Source organism: Squalius cephalus, assembly GCF_949319135.1.
Source record: "Squalius cephalus genome assembly, chromosome: 18".
In the NCBI taxonomy this organism is placed as follows: Eukaryota; Metazoa; Chordata; class Actinopteri; order Cypriniformes; family Leuciscidae; genus Squalius; species Squalius cephalus.
In genome coordinates this window covers 7263221-7289011 of record NC_137139.1, presented here as the reverse complement: position 1 = coordinate 7289011, position 25791 = coordinate 7263221, and the positions used below count along the sequence as shown (strand labels likewise).

The following is a 25791-nucleotide window of genomic DNA, read 5'->3' as shown; positions in this document are numbered from 1 at the left end:
TTACCAATGTTTTTATTTACAAACCAAGCCTTTTCTGTAATGTGCCTATGCTATATTGGAGGAAATATACATTTTAATTTTGCTTTTCATATGAAACATAATCAAGCCTGAGAATAAAGTACTTATTCAACAATGAAAAGGTGATTTCTTTTTCCAAGCCTGAAAATCCATGACCATTTTTTATTAAATTTATTCTGCAAATAATATTTGTAAAAATCATACAATCCTAAGCGTTCACACTGGTGAATCTGTTATGTTATGATTTTACAGTTTTCTTTTACTTTCAATGACATTTCAGGGGGGAAAAGTGCTGTGGTATTGATGCTCACCTACAGCACACAACTTAACCTCTCTGAGGTGCAATTATGTCAGTCATATTTGAAGAATTACAAAAGGGCTCAATGAGAGCTGTGCAGTTTACGCTTCGTACACCACCATTTCCATAAACATGGCAAATCCTCTCCAGAAGACGTAGAAGGAAAGAAATACCCATCCAAGAAAACACTTCACGAAGCCGAGGTCTGTTTTCCCCTCTATTTTATCCAAATAGAAAAAGCAGCTGGTGAAGGGGTGTATCCTGACCTTCAATAATCCACACCATGTCTTGAACAGTGGGACAGCTCTTGGGTGAAAAAGAAAAAGTTCATTATAGAAGAAAGTTTAGTTTTTGTTTTGTAGAGGTGTCTCCCAGTGCTCCTGTTAAAGTTTCATCTGACATTTAAAAAAAAAAGCCTTCAATTAAAGGTCACATGTGCTGTAATCCCATAGGCTGATATCTCTTTATATCCATTCATGCATCCACTCTCCTCTTCAGTCAGACTCTGCAAAAAAAACAGACTAGTATTAAACACAAGAATAAATTCATACATGACAATTCCTTTTTATCCCTCCAATTCACCCATCCTAAAAGTAAACTACAATGTAATTATTTTGATGGCTAAGTTTGCAGAAAATGAATCACCTTGTGTAGCATTTGTTGAGATTTCAATAGTTGACTTTGTGGTTTGATCCTTTGAGATCAGGCTGCTCTCTGACTCCTCCTCCTTTACGTCTTCATGGTCTGGATTCGGTGACGTTACAGCAGCCTCAGTTGGGGTTGCAGATGATGACCCAGTTATCACACTTCCTGTGTCCTCAGACTTCCTTTCCTCCAATAAAAGTGGTGTCTTGTTCGCAAACCACCGCCGGATCGACTCTTCACCTAGCCCACTTGACTTGGCAATCTCCTCCAACTTAGTCTCATCTAATTTACCATGTGTGTCTAGGTGCTCCTTTAGGACACTAATGTTAGCTTTCTGAAAGTCTTCCTCATCTACCATGGTCTGGTAACTCTCAAGCCACTTGAGCTGACCGTTCTTCAGGACATAGCGGCAATCTCCAAACCAACGTACCACCTCTGGTCGTGGTAGGCCCGTTTTGGCTATCAGTTCATTGTACTGGGGACTACTGGGCCAGTGGGTGCGTGCAAAGACTTGCTTCAGCAGGTGGAGCTGTTCGGGTGTTTTCTTCCCTCGGTATGGGGAAGCCTGAGAAACGGTTGTCTGAGAGCTAGATTGTGGCATCTTGTTAGCTTCACTCAGTTGACTTCCCTCAGGCTCACCTTTTCCATTAGATTCAGTAACTTTCAGCATTTTGAGATTGATCTTGATAGGGTTAACTTTTGGCTCAGAGCCAGTCTCATCCCTCTGTTTCTCCTCTTTGACATCTTGTGTTTCTATGGAGGAATCTTCAGCTTCATGCATCTCCTCGTTGCTAGTTTTTTCCTTTTGTATTCCGTCCACCTCTTCCTCTCCCACAGCATAGTCATCTTCCCTTTCCGCCTTCTCAGCTTCCTCTTTCTTCTTCTCTGCTGCTACTTTCCTTCGCCGCTCAGCAAACCAACCATGGATCTCACGGCGAGTCATCTTCGTTTCTGCTCTTAACCGGTCAACTTCTTCACTAGATGGATCTGGGTCCTGTGCAAAGCTGGCTTCCAAAGCACGAACCTGGTGAGGCTCTCGCTCTTTGTACCGTATAGCGGTGAAATCTGGCGACGGGGGTCGTGGAGGACGCCGTGAGGGAGTAGGTGGTGATGGTGTCTGTGAGGGGCTGAGAGGGGACTGCTGGGGAGTTTTGGGCCTCTCTGGGGGTGTACCGTTTTCTGACAGGTCTACAGCAGCAAGTGTATCGAGTTGGGAAACGCCTCCACTAGCTGTAACAGTCTGACCACCGCCACTTGACCTTGAACCCTTCAGATTCCTGAAGTGATAGCGGCGGTCACTGAACCATTTCCGTACTTCACGCACAGACAGACCAGTTAGGCTTATAAGTCTGTCTACTTCCTCTTGATTAGGAAATTGGCTAACAAGGAAGCTCTCCTTTAGGGCTGCCAGCTGTCCCTGGGACTTTTTGGTTTTGTTAAAGCTGGGATCCAGGAAGTTAGAGGAGGAGAACATACGAGAGTTCATAGAGATAGGACTTGGGGAGTCTGATTTACTTGGTATTGTGCTATCTGTTGTAGTTGTAGATCCCAAGGTAGTGGTTGGAGTGGTACTGGCAGAAGAATTATTGCTCTTGCTGTTAATGTTGCTTTTAGCCTCAGAATTGCCTTTACCCTCACTTTTCACAATATTACCATTGCTTTGAACGCAATTGCCATTAGTACCTGCTGTACTGACCTTAACGTTGCTGTTGCTATTTGACTTTGCAGTGCTACTGCCACCAATGCTGATTACACTAGCCTGGCTACATAAGCTGCTGGTACTACTAATACTGCTTGAGCTGCTGCTAGTACTAGCACTGCTGCTACTACTGCAGTTTCCACTACTACTGCTACCAACAGTGCCTAACACCATGCTGATTCCTTTATCAGCCACCAGGGCTGCAGCGGGCCGAGCCTGCATCATAGGCTTCGCAGCAGCCTGATGTTTGGGTGTGACCGCTAGTGCAACAGGGGCTCTGCTGACCTGAATGCCATTAGCCATCATCGGTTGGGTGACAATCACCCCTCCTTGCCCAACCAGGCTACCTTGTAAGATGTGAGGGATGGACGTTGTGCCCAGAACTGTGATAGTTGGCTGAGTAGCAGTGTGGTGGGTCTGGCGTTGCTGCTGGCCATTGGAAGGCGCTGCCTGTATGATTGTATTGAACATTTTTCTGCGGGCATCTTCTATTTCCTCAGGAGACCAGCTGATTCCTTGTTTTAGCCTCTGAGCTGTGAACCAGATCTTGATCTGCTCCTCAGGATACCTGGTGACTACAGTAAGGTAGCAAAGCTCAGCCTTGGTTGGATAAGGGAACTTGCTAAAGGATGTCTTTAAGAAACTGCTATTGTCCATGGATGCATTATAGGTAGGAATGCTGCTGAGAGGGATCATCACTTTTGGAAGATTCTTAGTACTTGATGAAGAGGAGTGGGATGTGGAGACTGAAGCAGAGGGTTGGATGAGACTTGTGTTCTGCACAACAGACACAACTTGTGTAACAGCCGTCTTCAGCATGGGTAAAGCCCCAGAGCCATTAACAATCTGTATGGCTGATGGCAGAGAAACTTTGCTGGCTGTTCCACTGTGAACAATAGTGGGCACATGGGTGACTGTAACTGCAGGAGAGTCATTTTTGCCCACCGCTTTAGTAATAGAGGGCGGAGGGTCATCAGAGGCAGGGTGAGAAACAACAATCCTTTTGAGTTCTGATTTACCCTTCAGCATTTTCATGATTGGTGTCTTGGTGATGGATATCTCAGTCTCTTTAGAGCTAGTGCTTTCACATGGTTCCACGCAAAGACTCTGCTCTACAATAATCCTGCTGTCCTTCTTTTTGAGCTGAAGTGTGGTGGTTATCGTACTGGGATGGACACGGGCATTGTGCAGAGCTAAGCCCTCAAATTTTGCAGCACTTATCCCGCAATCCACACAAAGAAAACGGGGGTCAATGCGGAAATCTGGGTGCCCGCTGTAGACATGATCAAGGAAAAGATTTAGGTCCTGGGTCTCAAAGTTACATGGCATACAAGTGTAAATGCCGCCATCTTTATGGATATCACCTGCTTCTTGCCCAGAGGACTCACCCAAACTTTCACTGCCTTTTGCACTTGCTTCCTCTCTGAAGGAAAAGCCAATGTCCTTGGTTGGAGGGGACAGTCTGTCCCGTTGAAAGTCATCCTGCAGATGCATGGTTTTTATAGGGATCATGCATGGAACGGTGGACTTCCTCTTGCTAGCCATGGTTCTGTCTAATTAGTCTCCAGTGAGATTCCTGATTCCTTATGGTTATCCACTCTTACAGAACATCCACTGATAACTTAGTGATGGACATGATCATCAGTCCATTATAAGTATTCTGTGTCCTTATTGGCAATGTGTATCAGGCATCAGAACATCAATCTGTAAAGACAAGAAAAAAGCAATAGCATTTCACAACCACAGATTTCAAGATCAATTTAGTTATTATACTTAAATAAAAACTGCAGATTGACCAATCTTTAAATGTCTTTCTCACTGAAAGGGAAGAGCTGCTTTTATGTCAGTCTCTTTCAAAGAACCTTTTACAGCCTCTCATTCTGTTTACGGAGACTTCTCACACCCCCATCCCCACTCTGAAAAGTTTTTCACTTGTGTAGTCTAAGTGAAGGGCATACTATCAATCAAACCTGATTGATCTGATCATACCAAAAATGTCAGAAAAACAATTTCAATATGAATGCACATCCAAACAATTAAGTTTAACAGTGTATTCACCAAGAAACTCAGTAAAAAAAGCCAATGCAGTTCATTTCTTCTTCTAATGGCTTGTTAGCAACTGCTAGAAATATAGGCCACTTCTCTCAAATTCACTAATCTTTCACTGCAGCACAGTTTCTCAGCTGCAAGTTAACCCTCAAAAGGAAAGGGTTTTTTTTTGGGGGGGACACATCATAATAAGAGCGGTGCACAACAATATTAATGAGAATATGTTTCCAATTAAAGAATACTGTAGAGCTATCTGTGAGTGATAACCCAGCTGAAAGGTCTTCTGGGAGTACTACAACTTCACCCAAATCTACCACATGAAAAGGTTTAGTCCAGGAATCCTCAAATAGTGGTCCAGTTCCGGACCCTGGCTTGGATCCAACCGAAACCACGAGACATAATGACAACGGAAGCACCATTTTACTGTTTCTACATTTTAAAGTGAGCAGCACATCAAAACAGCAGAGCGGTTCACACCACAAGCGCTCAGGGTCGTTTGTGGTAATGATATTTTGCCGCTACGTCTAAAGCCAAACGCGCTTCATTCAAGCCCTTTCCGCTCCGTGTGGGTTGCTTCTCTCTCCCACTAAAGCGCCACATTAAGAGCTGAAGATGATGCAGTTATTTTAACAACAGTAGCAAAACACAGTGAACAGCAAAATAGACACGCTGATGAAAACGAGAACGCAGCGCAAACAAGTATTTTTTATCTGTCATACATACATGACTCATCTACATTTAGCATCATTAATCAGCATGTTAAGAGCATTTCATAATAAACAATGTCATAATTGGGAAAATTATTTGAATGGCAAGCAACAACTTTTTGGTTTTATTATTAGTTAACTTTGTTTTCTGCTCATTAAGGGGGGGGGGGGGGGGAGAGAGAGAGAGAGAGAGTTTGATTATTATGTACATTGTTTTGTTTGTTTTTAGTAGATAATTGTTTTAAGCAAAATATAAAAATGGTCCAGTCTTCAATGGTTCAAGAGGAAAATCCCCATTCAGTATCTTTCTGTTACACAGCCTTTATGCCATTCATAGCTATCTAAATGTAAAAATAATAATAGCCTGATAAAACACCTTTCATATCCAGGTGGGCTCAACTGACAATGTTGTTTTAGTTTGTTTGTTTCTGAAAAATTCAGACACTAGAACACACATAGAAACTTTTTTGACCATTTAGGATTTTTTTTAAATAAAAAGTACCACTGCTGCCCAGATGAAAACATATAACCATTGTGAAAACGTATTGTCCGCACCTCTGCTGGGAAGGAAATATAGAGACCGGACCTCTTGAAACTTTATTGAATGCCTCTGGTTTAGCCTGTCAACATGGTCTAGTTTGCCCCTGCTGGCCGATGCAGTAACTACACTATCTGGACCCAAAACATATCAGTCTCCATTGATGGCCATTCAACAGCAATCATGTATTCTGACTATATAAAACATAAAACAAGCAACATATATAAATCACTATGATTTTGTTTTAATTTAGAAGATGTTTTTCCAGGGCCCAACTTGGAAGGCTCTTTAAGACTTTTTTACTCTCTGTCTGATGTTGTTAATGACATAGTACCAAGACTTCACAAGCAACTATCATGTGGAGGCCTCAGCCGACTGCCCTCGCCATGATACACTTTTCCTGCAGCTTCAGGGAGATCAGTCATACGGCATTCACGGCTCAGGTGATCGCCTCAAAGTTCTGAGGCTAAATCACGTACTTCGTACTTGTCGGAGGGTAAGTGGGGGTTCATCCTCGCAGAGGAACACACTGCCACACATCTCCTGTTTTTCCCAGATGGAAATGCCCTTAATTGTGGCTTGCAGTGTTGCCATTGAGTGTTGCATGAGGGGCACGGCCCTGCCAACGCTGCTGGGTCAGATAACCAACACAAAGGGGTTGTGCGGTGGGCGGGCCTGACATCCATCATGTGGGTCAGACCCTGAGGACGAGAAGACGTGTGGGGGCAGGGCGAGGAAGTTTGGGCCGAGGTGCGAGCATGTGTGTGTGTGTGTGTACACATGTGTTGGGAAGCTGGGGAGGGGCCATTGTCGCAGGAAGCAGTGAGGTGTTTCAGCAAGGAATTTTTTTTGCCTTGATACCAATTCCCCATCCCTACCCCCATCACACACACCCTCATCCAACAATCACAGAGCCGTTACCCCCATCTCCTCCTCCTCCTCCTCTCTGGCTCACTGCAAACACTCTGGAATGTTCCACCACGAGCTATTTAGCGAGTGGTCAACCTGGGAGTCGAGCGCCTCTCGAATGAGCTGCGGATTCATGAACAAGCACTATAACATGCAACCCACGTCTGCAACGCGAGTGGATCTTCTGTCAGTGTTTCTGCCCCAAAAATAAGCTTGCACTTCAACCCGACAATGCAAGAAAATGTTCAATGTTGAGTGGACAAATTTAAAAGTTTATGATTTTTTTTTTTTTACTGAAAAAACCCCACATTGATCTGATATGGTAATAAAATGCTGTGGCATTAGTTTAAGGGTCTGACTGAGATAAACAGTCTCATAAACATAGCCATTATGCTAAGACATTGTCTTAAGATCTAGTATAACAGTAAATCAAGGGGCAACCCATCTTACTTTAGGCCAATCTACGTTTTTAAAAAGTTAGGAACTGTCTTTAAAAAAAACATGTTTTATGTCTATCTTGTAAGACTAGTCTAAGCGGTTTGTGCAGCCAGCCCTAGATCTAACGCAAAAGCTCATGGACTTGTTTGGCAATAATTAATGTAATGCATAACTGTCTGCAAGAGTGTTGATCTTCTTTACCCTTCAGCAAACAATCTGTTGACACTAAAAGGTATGAATAAATACTATATTAAATGTTTGATGCCTTTGCATTTAGACACCCATCGTCCTCCTGACAGAATATCTTTGTCTCTCAGCCTGGAGGACACGTAAATAAACAATATCACATGACCTGTGTGACACAACAGCGCCTAAACGGACCGACTCTTAGCCGTGCGGATGTTTTAGAGGAAGCGTTACACATTGGCTGTGCGTAGTTGGGGGTCACAATCTATTCACTATCTGGTACGTTTGCTTTGGCGAAAACACATGTACCCCACCGTCAGTTTGCCTGCTCGCCTCCCCTCCCCCATTCCCTCTCTCTCTCTCTCTCTCTCTCTCTCTCTCTCTCCTTCAACAAGTTCAGCCCAGTCTGCAGGGAGACGGGTCGTCAGCACCACTGGTGTGTTACTATCCCCATAGCAACCCCCCCCCCCACACACACACACCTCAGTTACACACACACTGAGTTAACGCACTGCTACACACAGTGGTCAGCCCACGGACAGCGTTCGGTCCCTGGCTCTCGCTGGCTTGTTTTTCCGGCTGCAGGCCCTGATCTTATTTCAGGCTGTGTCAGAGAGGTGTGGTTGTTCTCACTCATTGTCAACAGCACGACGTTCCCTCGTTCTGAATGGCACATCAATGCATGTTGACACTCAGATGAAAACGTGTTTCTTAGTCGCAGTTTGGGGGGGGTTCAACTGACAAAATGCTTTGAAAATAAGACCTCTTCGTCAGATAGACCTAAAGTGGCATAGTATGGGTTTTCTGGTATGTTTTGCTCAGTTTGGTTGTATTACAAAAGCAACTACACCAGCGTCTTTCTAATAAGTCGCTGAAGTGCTTTCAGAGTGGCACAGATTCGACGTGGCCAGCACCTAAGGTGTTAAGGCTCGGTTAAAAATGGACGAGTGAGGGGAGAAACATGGCGGCACAACACACGCTCTGCTGTCCAACCTAAAATGGCTGACATCACCACAGTCTCAATGCCAGCTCCTGCTGACCGGACCCGAGCCTCGTCCTGACTCACGGCCGAGCCAAGGGAGCGCTTCCCTGCTTTGTTAGGGGACACAATCGCTATAATCCCACCTGGAAGCTGGGAAGAAGGAGAGGAGAGTAAAACAAGGAAGACAGAACCTTAAACCCCTGGTTTTACACACACACTGAACTGGTCCAAGTGTTCACGGACGGTTTAGGGGTTTTACTACGTCCTGCAGTACTAGATAAATGATAATAGTGTTAATAAAAACAAAACCTATTATATCGAAAGTTTCAGCACAACCAAATATTTTCAGATGACTGTCATTCCTAAAATATGCTTTCAACAGTGAAAAAAGTGCTTTCAAAAGTGCATGCATTATATATATATGTGTGTGTATATGTGTGTATATATACATATACATATATATATATATATATATATATATACACACACACACACAAACTTTAAAGTTAGATTGTAATTAATCGATTTGACAGCACTAGTTCAGAGCTGTTACCTTGAAAGCAGATTTGTATGTTAAGAATGAATTCATATATATATATATATATATATATATATATATATATATATATATATATATATATATATATATATATATATATATATATATATATACACACAAACACACATATACATATATGTGTGTGTGTGTGTTTGTGTTTGTATACACACACACACACACACACACACACATACATATATGAAGAGTTCAGATGCAAAAGCCTCTAAGTGCCATCTGAAATTTTCTTCTAGAATTATCATTTTTATCAAGCTTGTATATTTATGTTCACTTATTTCACATTACTGGCAATGAAAATTACCTATTAATTGTCATTAAAGTGAAATTACTGAACTTAAATATACGAGCTTGATAAAAATTATCATTCAAGAAGAAAAATTCAGATGGCACTTAGAGGCTTTTGCATCTGAACTCTTCATATATATATACACACATTATATAAACCATCTTTTAAGTCAGATGTGATTAATCGTTTTGACAGCACTACTCTGAATACTCTTTAGTCTTATGTCAGTCATTTTGAGATGTAAAAGAGCATTTTCACATGGATCGTGACCTTTAGCTGAGGAGGAGAGGTCCTGAAGCTGGTAAATCCTTCAGATCTACTGTTTTCATCAATCAAACGCCACAGCCTGCACGTTCACCTTTATCCATTTCACACGCTTTACTACTAAACTAAACTTTACTGACTGGAAATAAGATAAGGCAAGATACTGATGCTATGGTGCAGGGTGGAAAAATGTATGAATAATACAATTTAATGATTTAAGATGTATATAAAAAGGCACACTTGTCAAATTTTATAATAACATTAATTTAGCATTTTCCCCAAACTACATTTGATGCTGTGCACCATCCATAAACACACTCCTGCTACATTATAAATATGACACATGGGCAAACTTTCTCTGTTTATCACTCAATCTCACCTCAAATGTGTCCACTGTCAGCCATATGTTTAGAGCTCTGCTCACATAAGAGTTCATAAAAATGAGTGATTAGTGGAAATATGTTTAAAGGAATAACTAACCAACCAACTTGATAAATTCAACTTTAAGATGAAACTATTTAAAGCAGATTAGATGAGCTCTAGAGCCTATACTGTGCGTGTCTGATCACACACACACACGTGCGCCGTTATCCTGATCAACTTCAGTGTGTATCAATACTAATATTATGAAATATGATCACATTAAAAACCATAACCACAAACTACATCGCCACCCCTTCTTCCTGTCGCCATTACACACACACACTCACACACTCACTCACTCACTCTCTCACACACACACTCACTGAGCAGCAGGCAGTGAGTTTAGATGTATCAGTGCAGTATAGCTGATAGATTGTGACGTCGATGTGTAACAATAAAAGTCAAACACAAACTCACCCGCGCGCGCACGAGCCAAATCCCGTCCGCTGCCACACACACACAATACACACACCGCTCGAGTCAGCTAGCGCTGGAGGATAGACACAGTGCTGATGAGTGTAACACAAAGGCCCTTCACTCTTGTTTATGTCCAGTCGAGTGTGTGTGTGAGTGAGTGTGTGTGTTAAACACAGACGGGGAAAGAAACTCACGCCGTACGTCACAGCAGCAGAGTCATGTGACTGGATGCGTCACTGGCACCCGAAGCCCTGATGATCAGCTCATGAATATAAACTGATCATGATGAGTAATTAAGATTCATACGAAGTGCTTCACTCAGTGTCATGAGGGAAAAGTCATTTCTGCGAGCGGAAACACGCGAGTGAAAAAGTTTGAGGGAAGTTTAAATTACAGTGAAGTGATAATTAAGTTTGTTCCAGTGGTTAAGGCTTTGCTAAAGGTCAAGTGAGGTAATACACGAATGCTGCAGAAACACAGGCTTATGCACAGCAGCAGCATATTGATTCATGTATAAAGACTGTACATTATGCATGCTTTTATAAAGACTGTGTTGGGTTTATATAAGCAAAGTAGGGCTGTGAAAAGATTAATCGCGATTAATCGCATCCAAAATAAAAGTTGTGTTTACATAATATATGTGTTTGTACTTGGTATAATTATTTTGTTTATATAAATACACACACATGCATGTATATATTTAAGAAATATTTGCATACATATACTGTATATATTTATATATAATTTATATTATATATAAGTATAATTTTTTTATATATAACAGTTTTTTAAAAATATATACATGCATGTGTGTGTATTTAGATATACAAATTTAATTATACACAGTACACACACATATATTATTTAAACACAAACTTTTATTTTGGATGCGATTAATCGCGATTAATCTTTTCACAGTCCTAAAGCAAAGTAAATATTATGTCAAATTTTTTTACATTTGCTCATTTTGCAGACGCTTTTATCCTACGTACTTTATAAAAGTATAAACATATTTACTTTGCATTAAGTTGACAGCTATCATTTTCCTACCCAGAGTAGCCTATGTATATACTTGACCTGAGGAAAAATATTTGCAATTCAAATGTATGCAATGTTTTTTTACTATAAATATACATTTAAACCAAAACAAGACAGTCAAAGAATCAAGTCATCCTGATTAATAGCCTATTCATCATCTTTACAAAGGTTTCTGGCTAGTCTTTAGACAGCACAATGAAACACACATGTAGGCTGGAGAATTTGACATTCGTTTGTTTGTTTGTTTGTTTGTTTGTTTGTTTGTTTATGTGTTACCAATTGTATTCTTTAGGATAAACCCCATGCATCATCTCGATTTCAATGGGGTCATAATACACTGAAGTTTGATAACATAACACAAGACAAAACAACAACACTCACCTCATTCAAAACAACAAACACATCACTACAAAATAAACATATGAATATAAACATATCATCTAAACCTAGCAAAGCCAGTTTCAAAACAACAAAACAAACCATTTCTGAAGTCAAAGATCGTACATTAAAAGGCAGATTATCCCAATCCGCATAAAACATAATGTGAAGAATGTTTGCGATATGATATCGGATACTGTCGCAAATAATTAGGGTAGTTAAATGTACACATTTGAGGATAGATTGCAATCAGATTCCTTCTGATATTGAGTGGAGAATATTTGAGTAAATCATACAATGGTGTGTCAAATGAACATCCCATAACAAATCTGTAGTAACTGTAGTAAGAGGGAAAGGACTGGTTTTAGAGGCATAATGCACATAAACTACATACGCATCAATCAAAAAATGGTAATATAAGTTGCAAAGCGAGTTTAATGTGAAAGATCGACACGATACACTGGTTCCAAATTCGGGAATCCAGTCATAAACACAAATATTTCATTTGATTTACTCTGTGCAAGTATGTGCCATCTTTACAGATTATTGTTGGATTATTAGATTTTAATTTAAACATACGCTTTGTTCCAAAGACCATGGTATGAGATTTAGCTTAATGAAGTAATGATTTATTAGAATAGATGCACAATATTCGACACCATTGAACTGAAACAGAACTGAACGTGAAATGATGGTGATCGATGACAACAAATGAACACTCGAGGCAGACGATGACGAGTCCAAACACACGTGATTGTGACACTTGCAGAGCATTAACATCTGATCAGAGAATATTTTGAATTTGAGTTAAGTGAGGTTTTGAAGTATAAATGACAGTATCGTCTGCATAAAGACGAAAAGAAGAGTGTGAAAACACTAGATCATTATTGAAGATAGAAAAGAGAAGAGGACCCAGCGCTGAGCCCTGTGGTACGCCTCTTTCTGGGGTAAATAAATCAGATCGTTTCCCTTGAAGAGCAACTCGTTGTTTTCTGTTATGTAGATCAGAGTTAAACTACAATAAAGTATTTTGAGACAAACCAACTGCATAAAGCTTATCTAATAATAAGTAATGATCAACTAGATCAAAAGATCCATGAAAATAGCGCCTGAAAATAAAATACACTGTTAGTCAATTTTAGAAGAGCACTAGTTGTTGAATAATTAGGCCTTAAGACAGACTGAAGAGGGGATAACATATTATTATTTTCTAAATACTTTGATAACTGATTATTAGGGGTGTGACGATACCATATTTATTCCACATATCACGATACTGAGCTCACGATACGATATTATTGCGATACTCCATGACATAAAAGGTTAACAAAAAATGAACTGTTGATTAAAAAGCTAAATTAGTTTTTTCATTGTGTGTGTGATGAATAGTCTTGGACTTGATGCTGAAACCCAAAGCTCAGGACAATAGAGACGCCAGAATAACAATATTCATGATTCTGAAGATGAAAACACAGAATTATTCTACATGAATATGCTCGTCACTGGCTAGATATATTTAAAATAATGTATAGGCCACTTTTTACACAAATATCCCCTCCATATTATACATTATATTCAACATTATAGCAGTTTAATGTAGTACTGACACTAAAACTTTTTCTCACACAGTAATTTTTATTTTGGGTACATTATACACAATACATATTGTCACTATCCACGATACATACTGGTGCATTTTTTTGTATTGCGATATTGTGTGACACCCCCTACTGATTATAAATCAATTTTTCAAATACTTCAGCAATGGTGTATAATTTTGTGGACCAAGAATAATGCGGGAGTACTTCCAGATAGCTAGTAGCTCACTGGTATGTAATGACATGTAGCCTATTTATTTATTTGTTTATTTAATTAATTAATTAGCCTTAAAAGTATTTATTTTATTAAGTTAACGCACAAACTTAAAAGACAGTCACAGTAAACAGTGCTCTCTGGAGCGGGCGCCCCCTGCCGGCGCGGAGAGGACACGACAGGCTCTCGTGGCTACAGTAGATATCGCTGCGTCATTTATCCAGCGATCTTATCATTCACAATATATCACTGCCATCTTGTTGCTTTTTACGCTTAACATAATACAAATGTTAATGACACAATTTTGGTCATACACTTTAAATGTATAATTTCAATGTAACACGGACACCTTAAAATAATTATTTTATGTGAACTACTTGTAGGATTGGGTTTTGGTTTAGGGTTAGTTGCAATTATGCATACTTTATAGTTATTACTATAGTAACTACATGTAACACGTGTGAAATAAAGTGTTAGAGAATTTTCATTAAACGTTATAATTTTATTAAGCATGCTTTTGCCGCTCACACTATATTCTTAATAAATAAAGATACAATGCGTACAAAATTGACACAATCCCCATGGCTATTTCGTCCAACACTGGAATCTTTAGCCTAGGATACAATAAAATCTCCAAAACAAAAATATCTGAAAAACGGTTGTTGATCAATTGATTAACTTTTTCATTCGCGTCACAGTTCCTGTAATCTCTAAGAGTCTTTAGTCGTTTTATATACATTATTTTTGCCTCTAGTTGTAGATGCTATTTTGTAATGAAATAAATAAAATGTTTGCAGAAATGAATGAACTCTGAAACTGCAGTAATGATCTCTGACCTGTAGAGGGCGCACAGTGGCTGCACGCATGCCCGTTCTGCGTTCTGATTGGCTGAACCTTGAGACGTCGCATTCGCTCATTGGATGGTGTGGCAAGGTCATGACTTCGGTGCGCATGCGCAGAGTCGGTTCCCAGCGCCGTGTCAATGTGGGGCGAAAAGCAGCAGATCTGAACGCTTGCAGAAGATTGTACACTCGGGTTCAAGGCTTTTAAACATCGGATCGCGTGTTTTGTCGCGTTTAAACAGAGGAAACATCATGACGAGCAGCTCAAAGCGGAAAGAGGAGGTTCATGTGGTCAATGGAGGAGTGAAGCAGTCCGCGTGGAGCAAAGCCATCAGCTGTAAAGCAGTGTGGGAAGAGAAGGTCTGATTTGCTCACTCTCTCTCTCTCTCTCTCTCTCTCTCTGTGTGTGTGTGTGTGTGTGTGTGTGTGTGTGTGTGTGTGTGTGTGTGTGTGTGTGTGTGTGTGTGTGTGTGTGTGTCTCTTATAATAATGATAATGTGCCCCAGCAGACGCGTGTATGTGCACTGTGATGTTCACTGAGTAGGGTCCAGGGCTTTAGGTGTCTAGTGTAGGGATTGGGCTGTTTAAAGGAGATTACTGCTGCTGATCCACAGTTATTATCACATATAAAGTTATATATATATATATATATATATATATATATATATATATATATATATATATATATATAAGAATTATGAATTATATATTATCATAAGTATATAAGTGCTGTAAATCGATTAAAAAGTTAACCGATTAATCGCACATTATATTAATTAAAGTTGTAAATATATTTTTTAGAATATATTTTTTTTGTTAATATTAATTCTATATTTGAATTTTTTTTTATATATTATAATATAATCGCACATATAATCTCCAAATGAATGTAGAAACAACATGAAGACAGTAGCCTATATTTTAAATATTTGTTTATCGGCATCTTTTTATGAAAGAAGTCGTCACTGATACCAATACTGATGTCTCTATGAAATTGATTTTTTCACCTCAATTTTAGCCATTGATTATAGCCATTCAGCATTACAGTAGAATTGAAAGCTATACATTTGAACATTTATTAAAAAATATTACAACTTTTAATTTATGAAAACTTAAAACAATCTTCACATAAACCCATTGTAATAAATGTCACATTTACCTGCCCTTCAATATCACAGGGCTCTTTTTGTTCCCTATTGGTCCAGTCAGACAGATTGCAAAATATTCACAAAAAGTTATTGTTTTCATTTTTTTTGGACCCATGTAAACTTGTAAACAAAGATTTTCAGGTGTCAAACACTTCACAGTTTTCACTGCATAAATTATATTAGTTCTTATTAAAGCTACAAAAGTTATTTAGTCATGAGCTGTGAGTGATTTGTCTTTAGTTGGTTGATTAACATTAATGACAGACACAGCAGGTTTATTAGGCTGAGAGCTGACGTGACCTGGATCTGACAACTCTTTACGCTCATTTAGGCTAACTCATGTTACTGTGCTTACGAGGATACTCGACAAAACGGGCGTTTGGGCATATTTTTGTGTGTGTATTTGTCCATTTAAAGGGATAGTTCACTTTGAAATTAAATTTTGGTATGTTTTAGCTTACCTCAAGGGCATCCAAGATGTAGGTGTCTTTGTTTGCGCAGTAGTTTCAATTTTGATATTTTTAGGTCAAACCGTTCTTGTCTGTCAGTCATTTAATGCAGGTCTGTGGTCACTGTCTCAAAGAGCATGCACAGAGTCCAAATTAAACAATTCCCCATCGTCCAAATTAAACAATTCCCCATCGTCCAAATTAAACAATTCCCCATCGTAAGTACACATTGATGGCCTAAGACACGAAACGAGCGGTTTGTGTGAGAAAACGAACAGTATTTATATCGTTTTTACCTCTTGCACACAGCCACGTCCAAGTGATCTGAGGACGCGCGCGCTTCCGGCGCTTTCTTCTTCTTGTTTTTTTACGGCGGATCGCAAACAAATATGTGCATTACCGCCACCTATCTCAGAAATGGACCATTGACACTTTCCTATACTTCTTTAACCTATCAACCGACATAAATTCCCCTTATTTACCCGCAGAGAGGCTTCTTTGAATTTCATCCGGCGATGCGGAAAAATGACCATTCCCCCCCCATGACAGGAAAAAAATAACCTCATTTAATTCTGGCGCTTGCGCAGCGCGCACACGTCACACACCAGGAAGCGCGCACGCCCTCAGATCACTTGGACGTGGTTTTTTTTTCCTGTCATGGGGGCTGAGAGTGGACGGAGGAGCTGAACACGCAGCGCCGGATGAAACTCTATGAAGCCTCTCTGCGGGTAAATAAGGGGAATTTATGTCGGTTGATAGGTTACAGAAGTAAAGGAAAGTGTCAATGGTCCATTTCTGAGATAGGTGGCGGTAATGCACATATTTGTTTGCGATCCGCCGTAAAAAAACAAGAAGACGAAAGCGCCGGAAGCGCGCGCGCCCTCAGATCACTTGGACGTGGCTGTGTGCAAGAGGTAAAAACTAGGGCTGTCAAACGATTAATCGCATCCAAAATAAAAGTTTGTTTACATAATGTGTGTGTACGGTGTATAATTATTTTGTATATATAAATACACACACATGCATGTATATATTTAAGAAATATTTGCATGTATATACTGTGTATATATATTTATATTATATATAATTTATATTATATATAAATATTTTATATATAAATAATACATTTTTCTTAAATATATATGCATGTGTGTGTATTTATATATAGAAAATAATTATACTCCGTACACACACATTATGTAAACACAAACTTTTATTTTGGATGCGATTAATCGTTTGACAGCCCTAATAAAAACGATATAAATACTGTTCGTTTTCTCACACAAACCGCTCGTTTCGTGTCTTAGGCCATCAATGTGTACTTACGATGGGGAATTGTTTAATTTGGACGATGGGGAATTGTTTTAATTTGGACTCTGTGCATGCTCTTTGAGACAGTGACCACAGACCTGCATTATAGGACTGACAGACAAGAACGATTTGACCTAAAAATATCAAAATTGAAACTACTGCGGAAACAAAGACACCTACATCTTGGATGCCCTTGAGGTAAGCTAAAACATACCAAAATTTAATTTCAAAGTGAACTATCCCTTTAAGCTGTCTGGGGGGGCTTTCTGATCATCACTGCACATTAAACATGTTTTACTGGACTGTAATACTTCTAAGCCCTTTGAGAAACTTTTCTTTTAACTAATCTTAAACATCACATTTACTTATAGTTTTGAATAACTAAACCTTGTTCTCATAGAAAGCGGAATGGCATTAAAAAAAACACAAACTTTCATGCGTTTCTTACTTTTCCAGCTATTGTTCTTAATTATTTTTCTTCTTTTAATTGCAGGATGAGTTTTTAGACGTGGTCTACTGGTTCCGTCAGATCATCGCGGTGATATTGGGCGTAATATGGGGTGTGGCTCCTCTGAAAGGGTTTCTGGGTATCGTCATGTGAGTACTGAAGCCCTCCACCTGAACACTGGATCACATCATGCAGTCACGCATGAGCTTTAGTGGTCTGTGTGTGTGTGTGTGTCCTCCAGATTCTGTGTCATCAACGCAGGCGTCCTGTACGTGTACTTCAGCAGTTTCCAGCAGGTGGACGAGGAGGAGTACGGGGGGACGTGGGAGCTCACCAAAGAAGGCTTCATGACTTCATTTGCTTTGTTTCTGGTAGATATGTTTGGCTTTCTCCTGCTAAACCTGTTATTCTGTGTTTGGACTGATGCTTTATAAGGGCAGCAACAATAACAGGCTTTTTGGACTCCAAAGAATAAACTTTAGAAGGAAAACTGTAGAACAACTCTATCTGGAAAGTTCGTAGGTCCTTTGCTGCGTACAATCTACACTATTAGCAACACTAATGTGAATTTGTTGTGAAATGTAATTTATTCCTGTGATCAAAGCTGTATTTTCAGCATCTTTACTGCAGTCTTCAGTGTCACATGATCCTTCAGAATCATTATAAACGCCGATCCACTCTAAACCGGCATCAGAGAAAGCCCAGGTTGGTGTCGGCTGCGTCGGGGCAAAACATTTTGCGCTTGAACACTGCAAGAACTACAGCCGACAAACACTGCGGCCGTTTACCGTTAAGGCTCTGTTTACAGCTTTAATTAAAGAGTTAGTTCACCCAAAAATGAAAGTTCTGTCAGTAATTACTCTCCCTCATGTTGTTCCAACCCCGTAAGACCTTCGTTCATCTTCGGAACACAAATTAAGATATTTTTGATTAAATCTGAGAGTTGTCTCACTCCTCCATAGGCTTCTAAGGGATTGAAACTTGCTGGCCCAGAAAAGTTATTAAAGAGATCGTTAATATAGTCCAAGTGACTCCAGTGGCTCGATCTTAAGTTTATAAAGCGACGAGAATACTTTTTGTGCGCAAAAACAAACAAAAATAACGACTTTATTCCACTTTTCATTTCCTTCTCTCTGGGCCTCGAGTCTTTTCACGTAGTGTTTAAGCGCAGCGCGTCTGTGTTGCACGTCACCACGTATCACACATGACCAGCGTCGGCCAATTGTGAGCCTACGTGGTGACGTGCAACACAGACGCGCTACGCAAAAACACTACGTGAAAAGACTCGAGGCCCAGAGAGAAGGAAATGAAAAGTGGAATAAAGTCGTTATTTTTGTTTGTTTTTGCGCACAAAAAGTATTCTCGTCGCTTTATAAACTTAAGATCGAGCCACTGGAGTCACTTGGACTATATTAACGATCTCTTTAATAACTTTTCTGGGCCAGCAAGTTTCAATCCCTTAGAAGCCTATGGAGGAGTGAGACAACTCTCAGATTTAATCAAAAATATCTTAATTTGTGTTGTGAAGATGAACGAAGGTCTTACGGGGTTGGAACAACATGAGGGTGAGTAATTACTGACAGAATTTTCATTTTTGGGTGAACTAACCCTTTAAGATGTGTTTCGGTGGATCGGATCACAAGTGGACGACTCTAAACACAGGTGTAAATGGGTGTAAAATGTTTTGAGCTTGTCCACTTCCAGAGGTTGAAACACATTCGACCGGATTACTTCAGTAGTGTAAACGCTCATGTGGACGAATGTGTTCAAACAGACACAAAAGACCGTCTTCTCTCCGTCTCCTGAACTAATGCGTAACATTATGAGAAGAGCTCTAGACAGACGGGGTTTAAACTGTCGGCTGGAGACTCAAGTTTGGTTTGAAGATGAGAAACATATCAAGCACAATGTTCTCTCACCATTCCTGATTTCTAACACACACTCACAGCGTTCGGCTGGTCTTGTGTCTGTCAGAGCAGAAACTAAAGATGATGCTCTCCGTGTGTTTCCCGTCGTCTCCAGTCGTGTTCATATGTAAATTACATGAGCTTATTTCATCCATTAGATTGAAAGATCTGAAGAAATCAGGACAGAAGTGGTTGAAAGTGGACAAAAGAGACGATTAAAACACCAGGTGTAAACGGGAATGTGTCTCCCTCGTCTACTTGTGATCCGATCGACCAAAACACTCTTAACACCAGCTGTGAACAGGGCCTATGAAACTTAACTTGTATTAAAGGGTTAGTTCACCCAAAAATGAAAGTTCTGTCAGTAATTACTCTCCCGCATGTTGTTCCAACCCCGTAAGACCTTCGTTCATCTTCACAACACAAATTAAGATATTTTTGATGAAATCTGAGAGCTGATCACTCCTCCATAGGCTTCTAGGTAATCAATATCTGCCATCCCAGAAAAGTTAGTAAAGGCATCGTTAAAATAGTCCAAGTGACTACAGTGGCTCAGCCTAAAGTTTATCAAGCGGCGAGAATACTTTTTGTGCGCAAAATAACAAACAAAAATAACGACTTTACTCAACTATTCAGTTTCTTCCGTGTGGGCCTCAGATGAGTTCACGAGAGCAACACGACACATGCGCGCGAGCTGAGGACTCCCTTGAAGCTTATCAGCTTATATATGGAACATGCAGAGGCGTCGATTTCAGTGGGGACAAGATTTCGTCATGAGTCATTTTGTACCCACCACTTTTTTGGTGTTAAGTGTTACATATTATTACTCATGTACATATTATTGCTCATCATAACCACTTAAAACTGTCAAAAAATCTAACCAGAAATGTGGTGGTCACTGATCGTTGTTTAGGTACATTAAACCGTTAAGCTTTTTCCTCCAAGCCTCAATGAAGCAGAAACGCCTAATGTCAGATAACGTCCATAATAACTGGACTTTGGGTTAGGTTTTTTGACGGTTTCAGTGGTTATGAGGAGCAATATGAGAGAGAAATTTGGTAATCATTGTTTAGGTACATTAAACCACGTCATGTCACATTGTCAACATGGCACTTATGAAGCAGAATAGTGGATCATATGTCTAATGCTTTTTGAAAACTTAAGGCTTTCTTCTTCATAAAACGAGTCGGACATCATCACATTTTTGTATACATTTTTATTTATTTACATTAGTAAGCACAGAAACTACATTAGTTTCGTCTTACAAAACATGACCTGCGAAAGAGAAACAAAATGAATGCGTCATTAGCCGCGTTTCCAATAATAATAAGGGTCGTTCCTTACCATTAATACACACACAAATCTCCTTCGATTAATAATAATGGCCAGTGCAGTGGCTGAGATACACCTACCAACGTCCGTTGCAATGGTTTTTGGAATGATTTTACTTATCGCGAGAGGAAAAATGCTGCTGTAACCGCATAACATCGGTTAATGGAAACGCCGTCATTTCGCAATAGTTTTTTTGTCGACATTTAGAAAAAATCGCAAAAGTTTTGCGCAAATCTGTAATGGGAACACGCCTACTGTACCCAGCACTTCTGAAAATGCACTTCCGAATGCATCTCTGTCCCCAGCACGCTTCAAGCCAAACTGACGCCCATGGGAACATGCTCATATTTTAGAGAATGTAGTTTAATATTTTCGTTAATAATGATTTATCATAGAACCGCGATCTTCGCATCACTATAATCATTTTATCTGCTTCTGCATCCATTGCATATCGAGCTGTTTTACTTCATTTTCCGGGTCAGAACGTCTGCATTGGGTTGTTTCGGCAGTGTATGATGTAAATGCAAATATCGGATAGGGGTCACTTTTAAAAGATGATGTAAGCTGGTCGTCCCCTATATCGGATATAGTCAGCAAATCGTAATTGGGCATCAAGACCTGCAGTGTAAATGGAGCCGTTTTATTGAAAGTAATGTTACATAACTTTTGTGTTACTTTTTCTCATCTGGGCTTGATTGTTTAAAAAAAAAGGCCCTTTCACACCAAAAGTGAAATGAAAAAGACAGTATGGAGGCAGGAGAGCTGTCAGTCAATAAACGGTGTGTATTTGAAGAAGCAACTCAGATATTTGGTTGTAAATTTAAAAGTAATGCGGTAATTTACTAGTTACTTGGAAAAAAAAGTAATTGATAACGTAACTCACGTTACTTGTAATGTGTTACTCCAAACACTGATCATAACATAACAGTCTTTACTGTCACTTTGATCAACTGAATGTGTCCGGAATAAAAAATGTTAAATTTCTTAAATGTACTGACTGCAAACTTATGAAAGGTAGTGTGGCCTGTTGTGCCTTAAGAAAATATTAATATTAGCCTAATTTTTACATGGTAGGTAAAATTACGTTAAATCAATAAAGCAAATTCGGAGTATTTTACGTACTTGAAAAGTTGCTCAGCTTGCCCCACTTTTCATGAAGGAGTTGTCAGAGTTTATTCCAAAATCAAAGTAAAATTTTCATAAGTTTTTTATTTTTTTGCATTGTGACGGTATGTTCATGGCACATACCAGTAAATTCTCCTCCTTATATGAAATGTTATTCATTTTACTGTAATGAAGGAAGCGTTATTTTATTTAATCGACACTGAATTAAGTCAGTACACCAAATACAATTATAAAACTCCCCATTAATTGTTGTTGTTATTGATTATGAATATAATGAGAGCTGTGATTCCTGTTCATCTCTAACTCGGCTCTTCTCTGAATGCTGTACAGTGTCTGATAACTGTGTGTGTGTTTCTTCAGGTGGTTTGGATCATATTCTACACGGCGCTGCACTACGACTGAGGACCTGCAGGAAACCCATAGTCCTGGAGAGACTAAGACAGACATTTTATTTCATTTAAAATGGAAAGGCTGGATCGAGCCACTTTCCCAAGGCCTCTGTCTATGTTACCAGCAGCATGTGTGAACCTTGAGGAAGAGGTGCATCATGGGTACAAGACCTTCTTGCACCCAGGGGTCACTGAATTTTTAAGCTAATACTGTCCAGTGCACTGCCACGGCTAATGGGTTCATAACTGTTATTTCTGTTCGTCCTCTCTGCTTTTTCTCGCTCGAATGCCGCCGTATCGAGCAGGATTTAACTTAATTTTACGTTTTTTTGTTCGTTTCTTTCACGATTAGCTTCCAACACGGATTGTCTTACTCTGTTATGAACTGTCAGATACAATAGGAGTGTGTAAATTCTGTACAATTCATTTTATTGAATCCATAATGTATTAAAGAATTTCTTATGTCTCGTTGATGTAACATACTTCTCAGTATTTTATAGTGTATTCATGGAAATGCGAATGTTATGATTAATGTACCTGAGGCTGTAGAGAGACTATTTTCTGGCTGAAATGTTTTGGAGAATAAAATAAATCCTGGGCATTGTCTGCCCCACACTTTTCAACAGCTCACGTTCTGATGGACATTTATCTTCACAAATCCAGTAAAGTTGTTTGTTTGATGACTGTATTGAGAGAAGTTCTGGATTTAAAGAGATCCACAACCATCCAATCAATTCCACAATCAAGCCCAGACCTATATTGACCTATGTTGTTCGGATACATGTACATAAGGCAGTGGCTCAATCCATCTCAACCAGGGAGGCTCAAGATGACTTAAAATGGTTTTAAAATAAGGCAAAACAACTACGAATCAAGATTTTAATTCGCCCTCCCAAAACTGTTTGCCCCACTGTCTTCCCTCCTCCCATTTGAGGTAGCCTAATTTTAAAAGACGTGATTTTTCAATTATGGGAAAGTCATGTAAAATATCTTATAACTTGGTGTGTTCGGGAAGTTCGTTTACCAGGTGAAGTCGTGTTTACGACTCCAGGTGTGTTCAAGTCACTTTACGAGTAAGATGGCGGTGCATCTTCTCTTAATTAAAAAAAACAAAAAACAAGGTTTTTAACTACTTCTAGAAAACGAAAAACAAAGAATATTCGTCAGGCGTATTTTGCTTATGTTTTTAATTAACTAAATAAAAGCCTAACACTGCCATTCAGTGAGCGCCATGACAGTATGAAAGCGAGGCTGTGAGGGATAGACTTTTATGGCGTAAAAAGCTTTATAAAGCTCAACTGACATTTTCTCTGGAAGATATTTTTGCAGTGTTTCGTCAGCAGAACGATCCAAAAACACATTAAATAACCGTACAACCCATGGAAGAGTATGTCTATCCCTCACACTCGCAGCATCACTTTCATTCCCGTTAAACATCAACGATGGCGCAGCTGTGAATAAGGTCTGTTGTGGTATTCGCCATGTTTCTTGCACACGTGACCCATCCTGAACCCAACTCGTAAAATAAAATCCCGAGCTTCCCACTTGTATTTACGACATTGTGGTGGCGTTCATGGGCGTTTAACTCGTAAATACGACCTTTCCGACATGACTTGAACGCACTGGGCATTTTTTATTATGATTTACCTACATTTGTTCTAGTTATGCCAAGCTCTAAAAAAATTGAGTAGAAACTGTGAGTAATATCCTTAAACATTATCGAGTAAATCACACAGAAAAAAATGGGGAATAGTTTGTGCCGGGTTGTGCTCATTGGGAGGTATTGGAGTTGAGAAGGTGTCATATTTGTTCATTGTGATCAGTAAAACCAGCCTTGCAATGGCAGTTGCATATTAATATTAATATTAATATTAATATTAATATTAATATTAATATTAATAACCAGCAACTGAAGTCCGTGTTTAGAGTGTGCAGTGCACTTACATTTGTCTTAAAATGAGCAGATATGAATGGATTATTGAAATTAACCCATTAATTGAGTTCAAAATCAACTGATATAGCCGGCATTACGACAGAACTGGCTTTTTTATTTATTTATTTATTTATTACAGCGTATATAAAAATACATTTTAAGTTATAAATTGTTATACAATTTTGACATTGATATTATTAAATGTATTTAATTAATTCGTCGTGTCTTTGTCGTCCTCTAGTGTTGAGTTCACACGTGCGATCATGACATCACCGAGATCAATGACGTAGCATCATGGCGGCGCCCCACAACACCATGAAATTCTGGAAACCCGGTAAAATTCATATCGTGTATCGTGTTATACTAACACATACTTATATACATGTTTTGACCTGTGATATTACTCCACAGTTCGCGTATGCTGCAGCGGCGCTGTGCTGTGTGTTGATTTCTGTGCAGTGTTAGTGTGTATTTGATGTATTAGAGTGTTACTGCAGTGCTGCATGACTATATAACATGATCACGTGCATCATGGACCAGCAACACAACACACAATACACGAAAGTTATCCCACTATAATAATGCTTTAGAATGGCATGGTTCGATCCAGACTCATTATTCTCTCGTAGAAGCTCTGAATCTACTGATGCATGACAGTAAACATGGAGCTGCTCCTGTCCGTGTGTGAACGGCTGATGTGTGTGTGTGTGTGTCCAGGCTCAGAGGCTCCAGGTGTGTGTGAGGAGAGAGATCTGTCCACTGAGACCACCGGCTCGCCCATCATCTTTAACCCGCACACGGCTCTCTCCATAGAGAAACAGAGGCAGAGGCTCCCCGTCTTCAAGGTAACTAACCACAGATATGTGTGTGTGTGTGTGTGTGTGTGGACCGCTGTTAAAAGCAGTGTAGGCAATGTTTGTCATAAACACTTTTTGTTTTACTGGTTGAAACTCTCTTCACATCCTGCTAATAGTCGTCTAAATATTAAATAGGGCTGTCAAACGATTAATCGCGATTAATCGCATCCAAAATAAAAGTTTGTTTTTACATAATATATGTGTGTGTACTTGGTATAATTATTTTCTATATATAAATACACACACATGCATGTATATATTTAAGAAATATTTGCATGTATATACTGTGTATATATATATTTATATTATATATAAATATTTTATATATAAATAACACATTTTCTTAAATATATACATGCATGTGTGTGTATTTATATATAGAAAAT

The 25791-nt window shown here is 39.3% G+C and overlaps 3 protein-coding genes and 1 long non-coding RNA gene across 5 annotated transcripts in view; 2 read left to right on the top strand and 2 right to left on the bottom strand.

Moving 5' to 3' along the window:
* LOC307145408 overlaps nucleotides 1-25791 on the bottom strand; it is a 1105317-nt gene that overhangs the window by 451234 nt on the left and 628292 nt on the right. The gene's annotated exons all lie outside the window — the stretch shown is intronic.
* On the bottom strand, nucleotides 665-10659 carry zhx3b (zinc fingers and homeoboxes 3b). The gene is made up of 3 exons (XM_079848456.1): nucleotides 10437-10659; nucleotides 962-4364; nucleotides 665-821 (listed from the first exon to the last, which is right to left on the bottom strand). The coding sequence occupies exons 2-3, from the start codon at nucleotides 4203-4205 to the stop codon at nucleotides 811-813; spliced, it is 3255 nt and encodes a 1084-aa protein (XP_079704582.1). The 5' UTR covers nucleotides 4206-4364; nucleotides 10437-10659; the 3' UTR covers nucleotides 665-810.
* On the top strand, nucleotides 14593-23297 carry rab5if (RAB5 interacting factor). The gene is made up of 4 exons (XM_079848508.1): nucleotides 14593-14866; nucleotides 17908-18011; nucleotides 18104-18233; nucleotides 22587-23297. The coding sequence occupies exons 1-4, from the start codon at nucleotides 14759-14761 to the stop codon at nucleotides 22626-22628; spliced, it is 384 nt and encodes a 127-aa protein (XP_079704634.1). The 5' UTR covers nucleotides 14593-14758; the 3' UTR covers nucleotides 22629-23297.
* The window catches only part of dhx35 (DEAH-box helicase 35), a 31367-nt gene continuing 29852 nt past the window's right edge, over nucleotides 24277-25791 (top strand). Inside the window, exons 1-3 of one of the 2 annotated variants that reach the window (XM_079848479.1) lie at nucleotides 24277-24311; nucleotides 24790-24882; nucleotides 25266-25393. In XM_079848479.1, coding sequence (XP_079704605.1) covers nucleotides 24843-24882; nucleotides 25266-25393 — 168 coding nt within the window. In that variant the 5' untranslated portion in view covers nucleotides 24277-24311; nucleotides 24790-24842. The remainder of the gene's footprint in view (nucleotides 24312-24789; nucleotides 24883-25265; nucleotides 25394-25791) is intronic. The other variant, XM_079848478.1, reaches the window with a different exon arrangement.

Excerpts from the sequence above, each read along its gene's own strand:
- zhx3b (XM_079848456.1), bottom strand. The coding sequence starts at position 4,205 with ATGGCTAGCAAGAGGAAGTCCACCGTTCCATGCATGATCCCTATAAAA.
- rab5if (XM_079848508.1), top strand. The coding sequence starts at position 14,759 with ATGACGAGCAGCTCAAAGCGGAAAGAGGAGGTTCATGTGGTCAATGGA. Across the intron at positions 14,867-17,907 it reads AAGCAGTGTGGGAAGAGAAG|GATGAGTTTTTAGACGTGGT; the intron begins GTCTGATTTGCT and ends TTTTAATTGCAG. Across the intron at positions 18,234-22,586 it reads CTTCATTTGCTTTGTTTCTG|GTGGTTTGGATCATATTCTA; the intron begins GTAGATATGTTT and ends GTGTTTCTTCAG.